Here is a 13431-nt window from a genome sequence, read left to right on the forward strand (position 1 = left end):
GCGTCTACCCACGAGGTGTTGCGTATTAGCGTGTGCTTTAATATTTAGGCTTCAAAAAAGATTCTGATGACTTTCTAAGTTTGCTACTCATGGGGTATGATTACTGTTGCCTGCACACAATCGTAATTTTGAAATGGACATGCATAAAATATGAATTATGTTTATTAGGGTTGTAATTAATTATATTTAATAAAAGTTTCTCCGATTTTCGTGTATTGTAGTTTACACGCGTTGCATGGGTCGCATGGGACTCATGTCGAACATGACGTACGCCTAGATACAAGGTCACCTGACTCCAATAACTTCTATAATACAAGAACCGTTATATATTGAAGTGGAAATTTACTAGTATACTGGTGTGTGTATACGTACTTGGATTGTAGCAGTAATCATTCAGCCATGTAGCTTTTATTGGTTAATTCATATGTCATTCTGTGCTGTACACACCCGGGTAAAGTTTACGCTTGTGTACTTTGGTCTCTGTCCGTGAAAATAACATATCCACTGCTCTTAAATGTTGGGCACAATATATTTAAAAGATGGAAACGTTAATTTCATAGCTAACTTAACATACGTACATTACAAATCATGTTTTGTAGTATGATGTTTGAAACCTTCGGTATTAGTCGTGTACTGTCCAAAAATATAAAGCTGCCCGAAGAAATTGATTATTATGCGTATAAATAACGATTATTATTCCTACATATCTTGTTTATTTCATATTATAATGAGCCACGTAAGTCGCATAAAAACCAACATGCACACGCGATAATTGCCTTGAGGAATAACAATTGATCTAGTGAGTAAAAAACACCGTCAAGTAGAAGTTATTTATTACTCCCGCCAATATTTCCGGATCTGTTTCCAAGCCAACCGATTTCTCGTGGTCACCACAATAATAAGTGAGAGATGTTCTGCATATAATGCAAAGCGAGAATGCAAGTTTAATATAATGCAGTCTCGGTAAATTGAGTTGGGAGGCATAAACTAATCAATAACCATTGTTGCCAGTATACATTCTGTATTACTGCGTGCATTAGTATCACATTGTTTTCATCAATGCTGCCATGGAATTTCGCTTCTAAAGTATGTGTGGAGTTATAAAATGCCATGCCCCACTCTAATTATGACAATGGAATGCTCGCCATTGTAGTTTTCACAATTCGAGTATGGCCGCCATGTTATTAAACTACTCTGTGGATGATGTGTATTGTACATACATTCTAACAATGCTAGTGTATAACGTTAGAGGAACATAATTGCGACAAGTCTAATTAACTGTCATGGTTATGTGGCAGATTTTAAAAAACCGAGATTTACGTCCGTTGCTTCCGATGATAGAAGGGTTTAAGAAGTTCTCTGTACTGCACTTACACTACTCTTTTTAGTCGCGCCCTCTATCGGCGAAGCGATTCTGTGACGTCAACATGACGTAGTGGGTGTAAAGCAATGTCGTTCAAATTGTCAACTTAATAACATAGGTCATGTAGTCGTTCTCGTTTCGAATCTAGTATTTTTTTATCGACATACGACTACAGATAACACATTCGACCGGACTCCATTAACGCTTTGTCTCTAGAGGGCGCCACTCATAGCAATGGCGGATGCATTAACAACATCATCATATTAGAAGTGGGCATAATTGTCCCAACACTTTACAAGGCTAATGTATTTAGGAATGCTAAGCCTATGTGTTCAACGACTCGGACAAGGATAGTCGCTTGAGTAATGAGCTCGACTACGTTACTGCATGCGTACAAGCCTTTGACTGATGAGGAGAAGGGTAAAATGGCAAAATAATCAGTTAGAGGCGAAGCCGAGCACACTGTCGCGTCTCTAGACCCGTCTCGAATCCAATATGACACTGTGGGATTCATTGATGTTGTTATAAGTCACCACTATCAGAATTAAGAAAAAAAGTTAAATTTGTGTGTTTTTATTGTTATTATTTTACTTGCGAATAGAGGTTTACATTATCGTGTGATGTTAGATATTTGTATTTTTTTTGAAATTGTAACATACTAATTAATGCAAATTACACAATATTTACCAATATTTGATGCATTTGTTTTCCCTAAGTTGCATAAATTAGCTCAATTAACGCAGATTGGTCACTGAAATTCATGGCCACACTTACATATTTCCATCACCATAGCTAATGGATAATCCAATTGTACATGAAGTACAACAATGTATTATGATTACTGAATAAGACTAAGCTCATTATTTTTTGAACAAAAACTACCACGAAAATATGTTTAGTGTATTTCACACTTAATACTTCAATTTCAAACCACAGCTACTGATACTGTATGTGTATTATATTGTATTTTTATTTTCATTGAAATAGCTATGATTGCAAACGGGTACAAGTTATGAACAAGTAATTATGAGTATTTGGAATATTGGCATGTGTAACATTTTAACTTAGTTTCGTGCACCGTATTTGCATGGGAAATGTGGTTGATCGAACCAAAACAACAAGCATTGAAAATATTATTAGTACCATATTTTGTTGGAACATAATTGTGGGTATGAATTCTTGTACTTGTATTGTTATCTTTCCCTGAATTTCACAACCCTTTCCAGCCAAACTAGGTGCATTTCATATTTTCAAACACATGTCGACCCCGGAAGTCGTTAGAATATACAACTTTCTCTTTATCTAATAATACATGCGTTGAAATTCAACTAATTGTGAATTTCGCACCCCCTGAATCTACAGAAGACAATTTGTAACCGCCAAGCCAGTCAAGGGACGATTTGTAACTGCGTGGCCATTTAGTTGACGATTTGTAACCGTCCAGCCGATCGGGCGACACATTGCAACAACTAAGCCAATCAAGGGACGATTTGTAACTGCGTGGCCATTTAGTTGACGATTTGTATCCGTCCAGCCGATCGGGTGACACATTGCAATAACTAAGCCAATCAAGGGACGATTTGTAACTGCGTGGCCATTTAGTTGACGATTTTTATCCGTCCAGCCGATCGGGCGACACATTGCAACAACTAAGCCAATCAGGGGACGATTTGTAATTGCGTGGCCATTTAGTTGACGATTTGTAACCGTACAGCCGATCGGGCGACACATTGCAACAACTAAGCCAATCAGGGGACGATTTGTAACTGCGTGGCCATTTAGTTAACGATTTGTATTCGTCCAGCCGATCGGGCAACACATTGCAACAACTAAGTCAATCAGGGGACGATTTGTAACTGCGTGGCCATTTAGTTGACGATTTGTAACCGTCCAGCCGATCGGGCAACACATTGCAACAACTAAGCCAATCAGGGGACGATTTGTAACTGCGTGGCCATTTAGTTGACGATTTGTAACCGTCCAGCCGATCGGGCGACACATTGCAACAACTAAGCCAATCAGGGGACGATTTGTAACTGCGTGGCCATTTAGTTGACGATTTGTATTCGTCCAGTCGATCGGGCAACACATTGCAACAACTAAGCCAATCAGGGGACGATTTGTAACTGCGTGGCCATTTAGTTGACGATTTGTAACCGTCCAGCCGATCGGGCAACACATTGCAACAACTAAGCCAATCAGGGGACGATTTGTAACTGCGTGGCCATTTAGTTGACGATTTGTAACCGTCCAGCCGATCGGGCGACACATTGCAACAACCAAGCCAATCAGGGGAGAATTTGTAAGCACGTAGCCAATCATACGACAATCTTATCATATTTTAACCACTACGCCAATCGGGGGGGGGGGGTATTTGTCACCGACAAATCTAAGCAGAGCACAAGGTGATTGGTGGATAGTTATTGCAAACTAATCAAGTGATGGAAAAGTACATTTATACAACTTGTCCTTCAAGGTGATTTCGGTGATCAGACAAATAGGAATCAAATTCCGACTTTTTAAAATATACGCATCCATGCATTTGGTCTTTGAAAAACAAATCCAATAGCAAGTATAATTTCGAACAAAAGACACACCCAAGCATTTTTTGTCTTGGGGTCCAATACAATTAAAATTAAATCAAACGAGTCTGAGTCTAGCAGTGTTCTATTTCCAACTGATGTTTGTGCAGTGGATTGCAACGCTAATTAGAACTAAACATTGATGGCATCAGTGGTCTATTCCGCCGTATGTTTCATCTTCAATGTATCAACATCATCGGTTAAAAAATCCAATGTTTCATCCAAAAAAATAAATAATAGTGCATTATAGCAGCTAACTTAGTCTGTAAATAATCCGCTTTGCTAAATTTGAAAACAACTATTAAACATCAGATGAAACGCCTTCCGTATTTTCGAAACTCCTTCGTTTCCAATCCTGGTATACGCCCAATCTGCATCGTTCGTTGTCGTAAGATTGTCCTCTGGTGCTCAATAAAGTCGGACCAACTTGAGAAATAAGGCCGAAGAAACAAATCTGCCCCTGGAATGGAATACAACAAATATACAATCATTTAAAACTATGACAGACTGGAAAGGTACCTACGGTAACTTGAAAGTATTTTGTTTTTACATTAATGATATAGAAATAGAGACATATCCGTATATTTATCAAAATGTGTCTGGAAAACATTGTGTATTTAATATGCAGTTTTCTGCAGAGACGTTGATAATTCGCCAACAGGATATTTCTACTTGCTTGCCGATTAGTGTATTGCATATATATTTCATCTTACCAGCACACTTAATATTATAGAAAACTGTAAGTACACTCACTGAAGCACATTTCTTGATCAAACAAAGACATCAGGTATAAGTCGTCTTTGATTCGGTTTGTTTCTGGTACATTCAGCGTTCTTACTATATCAGAATGCACTAGTCTTGCTTCGGGAATTTCCGTTTTGAAATAATCCATAACTGACTGAAAGTTAATTAAAAGTTGTGTTAGACGGAAATGGAATTGAAACAACGAATGGAATATCTGAGAGAGTGTGTTCGTTTCAATTACGATGCGAGTATAGAGACGCCGTGTAATATACAAGTTATAAATACAGTGTGTATTTCGTTCTTTACCGCAATGTCTCATCTCGGGTTCCACGTGACTTGCCGTGTAATGCGTCATAGTTGAGGCTGACAGAACAGACACGATGTAATACCTACCACATCTGAATAGTGTATCATTTGGTCTAAGCTGATGTGCGTGTATTAATCTCCATACAATAACACTGGACAACTTAAATCTCCATTCGATGTGGGTGCAATTTTATTTTATATTATATTTTTATTAAAATATGTTGAAACAGATGTTTAGACTTTTGTGAAATGTTGCAAATATGTCGTTTTTACCCATCTTGATTAGTAATAAGTCAATCGCGCATAATTTACCAGACTAATTTATTATCTATTCCAGGCAGGCCCTAACTTAGTGAGCGTGTATAACAAGCGTCCCGGTCGCCAGTACGTAAATAAAACGGCCAGTAGCAGCCCCACCCTTCATCTACATCCGGCGCTTGTATATAACAAGAGCAATTCTACAGTCTCGACCGTACGAAAAACGTTCATATGTTTATATCAAGATAAACTGGGCGGTGACATAGATAAGTTGTAGGAAAACAAAATTAATATCTCCAGTTTTAATAGTATACGACCAACTAACAAACTCGAAAGCACAATTTTGCGATATACACATGAAAGTTTGCTTTATTAGTTTGGGGAGTGCATTATTGTTATTATTTTGTAACGTGGTGATTATCAGTGAATCTGTTTGCTTTATTAGTTTGGGGAGTGCATTATTGTTATCATTTTGTAACGTAGTCATTATCAGTGAATCTGTTTGCTTTATTAGTTTGGGGAGTGCATAATTGTTATTATTTTGTAACGTGGTGATTATCAGTGAATCTATTTGCTTTATTAGTTTGGGGAGTGCATTATTGTTATTATTTTGTAACGTGGTGATTATCAGTGAATCTTTTTGCTTTATTAGTTTGGGGAGTGCATTATTGTTATTATTTTGTAACGTAGTCATTATCAGTGAATCTGTTTGCTGTATTAGTTTGGGGAGTGCATTATTGTTATTATTTTGTAACGTAGTCATTATCAGTGAATCTGTTTGCTTTATTAGTTTGGGGAGTGCATTATTGTTATTATTTTGTAACGTGGTGATTATCAGTGAATCTGTTTGCTTTATTAGTTTGGGGAGTGCATTATTGTTATTATTTTGTAACGTGGTGATTATCAGTGAATCTGTTTGCTTTATTAGTTTGGGGAGGGTATTATTGTTATCATTTTGTAACGTAGTCATTATCAGTGAATTTGTTTGCTTTATTAGTTTGGGGAGTGCATTATTGTTATTATTTTGTAACGTGGTGATTATCAGTGAATCTGTTTGCTTTATTAGTTTGGGGAGTGTATTATTGTTATCATTTTGTAACGTAGTCATTATCAGTGAATCTGTTTGCTTTATTAGTTTGGGGAGTGCATTATTGTTATTATTTTGTAACGTAGTCATTATCAGTGAATCTGTTTGCTTTATTAGTTTGGGGAGTGCATTATTGTTATTATTTTGTAACGTAGTCATTATCAGTGAATCTGTTTGCTTTATTAGTTTGGGGAGTGCATTATTGTTATTATTTTGTAACATAGTCATTATCAGTGAATTTGTTTGCTTTATTAGTTTGAGGAGTGCATTATAAATTGTTATTATTTTGTAACGTAGTCATTATCAGTGAATTTGTTTGCTTTATTAGTTTGGGGAGTGCATTATAAATTGTTATTATTTTGTAACGTAGTCATTATCAGTGAATCTGTTTGCTTTATTAGTTTGAGGAGTGCATTATTGTTATCATTTTGTAACGTAGTCATTATCAGTGAATTTGTTTGCTTTATTAGTTTGGGGAGTGCATTATTGTTATTATTTTGTAACATAGTCATTATCAGTGAATTTGTTTGCTTTATTAGTTTGGGGAGTGCATTATTGTTATTATTTTGTAACATAGTCATTATCAGTGAATTTGTTTGCTTTATTAGTTTGGGGAGTGCATTATTGTTATTATTTTGTAACGTAGTCATTATCAGTGAATCTGTTTGCTTTATTAGTTTGGGGAGTGCATTATTGTTATTATTCTGTAACATAGTCATTATCAGTGAATTTGTTTGCTTTATTAGTTTGGGGAGTGCATTATTGTTATTATTTTGTAACGTAGTCATTATCAGTGAATCTGTTTGCTTTATTAGTTTGGGGAGTGCATTATTGTTAATATTTTGTAACGTAGTCATTATCAGTGAATCTGTTTGCTTTATTAGTTTGAGGAGTGCATTATAAATTGTTATTATTTTGTAACGTAGTCATTATCAGTGAATTTGTTTGTTTTATTAGTTTGAGGAGTGCATTATAAATTGTTATTATTTTGTAACGTAGTCATTATCAGTGAATTTGTTTGCTTTATTAGTTTGAGGAGTGCATTATTGTTATTATTTTGTAACGTGGTGATTATCAGTGAATGTGTCACCTTATAAGCACACAACTCCACGGTAAACGTAATACATGCATGGTCACTAGCACGCGATATGCATTCCTGAAATTATTTCTCTCATGGGTATTCTCATATACGGAAAAGTGAAGATGCAAGTTTCAATACGTGGAATATTAATCGCAATCGTTTGCATTGCGAGCGAACGAGTTACTGATATGTGACGTGGAGTAGTATTTGTTTTCGCCTTCGCAACAGAGATTTTAATTTCAATGATTTTAATAAACAAAAAACACCTGAGTGTACGATTTGTTTATGCTACAAGCCTAATTGCGAATAATACTACTCCACCACGCAACACAAATCAGAAGAAGAAAAATGCCACTCAGTCTACACACGTATTCCCCGGCGTTGATTCTCACCTTTGTTTGGACAAACAACCCCGGGTTAATCTCATTCCACAGACTCGGACCCCAATAGGATCACGATCGAGCGACCCAGTCGTCACCATTACGTCAGTAGTGTAATGAATCTAGCAGCATGTGTACTAGCAGGACAATCTTAACTCTCTCATCAAAATTGGAAAGTAAATAAACTTATTTTGAAGTCCCTACAACTTGAAATCATATAAATAACTTTTTAATTACCATCGAGTAATTTGGATGAGCCACAAAGAGACAGTTATAGTTCTCAGCATCCATGTACAACTTCAAGGAGTGTCCAACAACATGTGCGGCTCTCACGGCAAATGGAAGATCTTTGGCGCACTTAGCCTTCACTTCTGGGTAATGTAAAAAGTGGACACATCTAGAATATATAACAAATAAGCGTTAGCTACCATGGCCATACCTAGAAATTCACAAAACTATTCAAGCGTGATATTGTACATTACTACAGGAATACATTGGTGGTATGGGATATAGTCTCTTGATTTGAACTGACAATGCAACTACTACAATCCAATGTAACTGCTTGCAAAAACAAAAGTTTATCATTGAAAATCACATTTTCTAATTATGTTAACTCTATAATCGAAGTTTATGAAAATTATATTTAGGTTGTTTCAAGTTCACTTCAAAGTATAAAAAAAACAGGCTATCGGAAATCAACACTTCATCACAAAATTAACACTTGTAATTGTTTTTTCTCAGTAATAATGATTCAAAATAATATTTCAGAATTGTTGAACCAATTATTTATTTGTGACATCGAATGTGTGATTTATTTCATTCAAAACATTTTACATAATTATATCCAAAGCGCGTTATATAAGAGAATATGTTTAAAATGTATGTGTGACATTTCAGACAATTGCTGACTTTTATTACTTTGCATTTCCTTAATTATTAGAGGTCAGAAAAGTCGGAACATGTTAATTTACACAACCTTTCTGTTTATGCCATTAATTGACCATTATGTGTTCAATTGCAATAAAAAACAATGGAATCGGTAGGTCAATGTCAATTTGTTGAACAACGTCATTAATTATGCAAATTTATGCAAGTGCATAAGGCCATCAAGTAATAACATTTCTCATTTTGGGGTGACGGGCCATTTTTTCACGTGTTCCATATGAGATAACATATCAGAAATAATACAATCAATAATACTGGCCGAAGTGTAAACTTTTCATTTCATTTAAAGAAAATGGGGCCTAAACTCAGGCTGAAAAATAACTTTTTTTTTTTCTGATTGGCTGACCCGACAGCTATATACTTGGTTAATAACTAATAATTGTAACTAATAACATTTCTAACATAGTTAGGGAGTTCCTGGACGTGTGTCAGAAACGTTAAACGTCGTTATTTCAGGTTATTAAAACGAACAGGTTTCACTTATTTCCGGTGTCGCTGATGAATCACGAAATAATTGCGATCCTTAACTATACATCAGGTCCGACGCTACTGCTTTACGCCTACCTCAATAATGATTTGTTGTCGACTCATCATTTACATATTGCAGTTTGGGTCAATTTATACTTCATATCAATCTTAAACGAGTTAGTTTCAAATGTGACACAAAGTCTATGTCGTCACAGTATAAACAGACTCCATACAGGTTGGCTGATTAACATATACGCCGACGTACTGTGTATGCATTGGGGGCGTTCGTGTATGTACATAATATATAGAACATTGTAGCATGTAATTAATATATTCCTTGATAATAATTAAATAAAATTGGACATTTCGGTCAGCGTCCGTTCTTCAGTTTAATATCTGACGACGTATGTTGTCGTATGTGCAGGCATAATTGACGGACCCGTGGAACGCTTTTACGGCGTATCTCTGCGGGACACTCACTTGATAAAGGTATACGTGACGTGCCGCCCAAATGCTTTATTTTTTTTTTTGAATATTCCCTAGATATGAGTCCCAACGTTTTTGGAAGAAAATCACTAAACATGGGTCAGATTCGAAAAAAAAGAAAATGAATAAAGAAGGCTTTTAAGAACCAAATTTGGACAATCATTTCAGGAATTACGCATTACCAAAAACTTATTGTCATCCATCCTAAATCGTGTGTTTCGTTAGTTTTCAGACTACAATCGCTGTCTTGGGTTTGTGTGGCAGTTCCTAATTTTCTCGTTTTTAGTGCTTCTCTCCCGGAAATGACGCGGTGCATGTATGCTGGTAGTGTTAGTGAGTTGCACGTTTGGTCTTATACAACCTCCAACTGTATTATGGGTAATGTTGGTACAGTCTGACGTATCTCTGTCATTCTTTCCCAATAAAATAAAATAAGACATTTACTTACGGCTCCCCAGTGCGGTTTCTCCAGTGAATTGCAAGTAGGCGTCCACCATTGCAAGCGTGTTTGCAAACGGCATCTACTGCTCTTTGAATGACTGGCGATCTCACAAAATGACTGTCGATCAACTCTGTCATTTCCCTATCGGGGTCCTGGAGGTCGTGTGGAAGGAGGAACGCTACACACGTCTCGTCTCCTAGAGGATCTTCGTCGTAACTGGAGCTTATTCTTCTGAGGTTTTCGCTGCTGATAGGCCCTAGTTTCAGTATGTTGTTTAATATGTGGGCCGTTTTTGTAATCCCGTGCAGCGTTACGTGGAGCGCTTTTATCTTACCAGTGCACTGCGCCTTGAAATCTTCCAGCGTAGCGACAGGAACGATTTCCTGGAGCACGTCGGTGTCAAAGGTGATATTGAAGTCTCGCCAGTGTTCCATGGTCCACCCACGTGCATCGCCTCCATGCAAGAAAAACGGAGTGGCTACGATTGTTCTATTGTGGACATACGCGAACGTTGTCGCTCTCTTAAACGCTAAGAACTGAACATTTTGCCCTCCTGAGTGTATTACTGGTAACAGGTATCGCGTCTTCAATGGCAGTTTGTTAGATGGCGCATTTTTCACTTGGTCTGCTGAGACTGCTGCTACGACTTTGGTGGAAATAATCTATTTAAAAAAAAAACATTTACTAGGACACTGATATGTAGTTATAAGGAAAACTGCCAGACCATTGCTCATTGACCTATTTACGTAAATGACCACCGAGATCTCGTTGAGCGCGAGAGCTACGAGTCTTGTAGTCGTGTTCCATTCTTTATAAAAATCTCACGGTTCTCTCGCTCTCAACGATATCTCGGCGGAAGTGAAACATACGTAACTATGACAACTTACAACATGTCTGCGAATGGTGGCAGACCTGCACTTTCCTTGAATATGTAAATGCTACGCATTTTGCATTTGGTTGATGGTGGATACATTATATACTAGTACACATATTAATACCTGTGTCAGTGTTGTGTGTTTTTTCAAGTCGAGGTCAGTCTATGACATGCGCTTATTAATTAAGAATATCATATGCAAATCATTGCATCAGCCGTCACCCGAAGTAGTAAAATATTTATAAAGGAAATATTTATAAAGGAAATACGAGGTGTATTATAGTGGCGCTGTATACAAACTTTCAAAATATATATCACACACAAGTGTCGGGGTTTTAATACCTGTGCAAATTGTTTGGCTCATTTACTTAAAGCTGCGAGCTAGAAGTTATACACAAAGCTCGACACACGCTATAAGCGTTTCCTATATTTCGCTAGCACGGAGGAAATGTAGCATGGTACATCGCTTACAAAATCGTCGGATTGAATCTGTTTGCCAGGATCATGTATATTAATAATGCCATGCACTAATGTTGCTTATTTAGGTTCAGCGTTACTAGTATCAAATTCATACGCCATTTTGTTTTTGGTCGTAGTAACGAGAAAGAGCGGAATTTGTTAGCGTACGCCTAACGTAAGCTGTTGCCACAGTGAATGTCAGAGCTGAGATTTGCACTATATTATATTACCACCAAGTCTCACCTGCGATTCCGGAAAATATCCACTCTCATCCTCGTTTGAAGCATTTTTCTCCCTAACTTTGACATTTGAACTTGTTGGTCTATTTTGGAACTGCTTCAAACACAGCTGTTTCGCAACAGTGATAAAAAACACTAGCGAATAGATGATGATGGAGGCTTTGATGATCTTCCGTACAGTCCACATCACTGGCGCAGAGTAACCGCAGCTGTCGCCTCGACACTGTTTTACGTACGACATGCATATTAAATATGCCGTTTAGAGGCAGTGTGAGCATGTGGCGCTGCTTTATAATCGTGTGTATAGTAATCTGTTTCATGTACGTATTTCAGCCTTTAAATCACAAACAACCGCTTTCAAATTTTGAGTTATCGGTGTTTCCAACAATATCGCGTAGAGAGCGTATTAAAGTACCCGGATGATACTTGAGTTGTTGATTTTGGTTCATATTTATTTAAATTATTATTCGTATTGTGCGAGACTGTCATCAAAGAAACTATGCAAAACATGGACTAAAAATGTAATGTTATGAAATTGTATTAATTATTCTCTTTTTAATCAAGTTCGAGCCCCCCCCCCCAATTTGATCGCAGTCATTTCCTATCACGCCTTATCAAGAATTCTGTTGTTTTTTGTTTAATATTTTTTTTATTACCCATAACAAAAAAAAATTACAGGACTTTAATAAATACAGTAAATACAGTAATAAACAAAACAAAAAAGAAAACAAAACAAAACCAACAAAAAAGAAGACAGATTACCATGTAACTCCAATTGTATTGAAAAAAAATTGTGGATTGAAAATTGAAAGATGCACAAACCAACATTAGGTAAAATTACCCCACTTCACCTGAAACAATTCGATAGTGCTATTTTTACTACATATACAATATTCCATTTCTTTTGTTTCCATTACTTTTTTTTCTACCAGACGAAATGAAGGTGAAGTGCCATTTAATTTACAAGAATAAATAATGTTTAGAATTCTGTTTAGTGCCCTGGATTTCGTGGGGAACCTGTTGTTCATGAATAAATTTATAATAAATAGTTTTGAATTAACTATAATTGATAAATAATTAAGCTTATGCAACCATGAATTCAGCGCGGCGACAATTTAGGTTGCGTCCCACTCGACGGCAGGCCTCTGTCGACATACACAACGTATGTAAAACGCAATGGTTACATAATTTTGAGCGCACGCTACTTGGCGACTGTGACGCTTAATTATTAATATAAAATAGTTTTAAAATATAATAGAACATAACATAAAAAAAGTTGTGTACATCTTACAAACACCGAAATGACGTCACCTTAATATGTCAAAAACATTTAGCTTTAAGGCTAAGTATCTATCGATGCAAACTGTCATATTGTACATGTAACCTGTCTCCTGCTAGTCCGTGAGACTCCAGTCAAATGGCAACAAACAGGAGCGGGGATAGGGTGGTATTCCTAATATTAATCGCCGAATACTTGACTATAAAATATGTTTTATTAATATTAGTTCTCAAGTGTCACAGTCGTATCACAAAGCGCGTTCGAGGTTTGTGTAAATAATGCATTTTAGATACATGTAATCAAATTCCTTCACTGGCATTTTTGTGCGCGTGCTGGACACAGTAATTCAAGTTGTTGTTGGGGGGGGTGACAGGGACTATTTTGCATTTCTACCGATTTATTTATACATGAAAACAATATGAATGATGAGGGGAGCTG

At 36.6% G+C, this 13431-nt stretch overlaps 1 protein-coding gene across 1 annotated transcript; it reads right to left on the bottom strand.

Annotated features, from left to right (window-relative positions):
* Nucleotides 1-2309: 2309 nt before the first annotated feature.
* On the bottom strand, nucleotides 2310-11955 carry LOC146735526 (uncharacterized). Its single transcript, XM_085505894.1, has 5 exons — nucleotides 11719-11955; nucleotides 10149-10804; nucleotides 8039-8198; nucleotides 4699-4843; nucleotides 2310-4405 (listed from the first exon to the last, which is right to left on the bottom strand). Exons 1-5 carry the CDS (start codon nucleotides 11953-11955, stop codon nucleotides 4254-4256), a joined length of 1350 nt encoding a protein of 449 aa, XP_085362020.1. The 3' UTR covers nucleotides 2310-4253.
* Between the last annotated feature and the right edge of the window lie 1476 nt (nucleotides 11956-13431).

Source organism: Saccoglossus kowalevskii, chromosome 12 (assembly GCF_978046115.1).
Source record: "Saccoglossus kowalevskii chromosome 12, keSacKowa6.1, whole genome shotgun sequence".
NCBI classification, from domain to species: Eukaryota; Metazoa; Hemichordata; class Enteropneusta; family Harrimaniidae; genus Saccoglossus; species Saccoglossus kowalevskii.

Bases quoted from the DNA above. Each gene is read 5' to 3' on its own strand.
- LOC146735526 (XM_085505894.1), bottom strand. From the start codon at position 11,955: ATGTCGTACGTAAAACAGTGTCGAGGCGACAGCTGCGGTTACTCTGCG. The intron at 8,199-10,148 runs GTAAGTAAATGT...TATATATTCTAG, and splicing joins AGAAACCGCACTGGGGAGCC to ATGTGTCCACTTTTTACATT. The intron at 4,406-4,698 runs GTGAGTGTACTT...ATTCCATTCCAG, and splicing joins TGATCAAGAAATGTGCTTCA to GGGCAGATTTGTTTCTTCGG.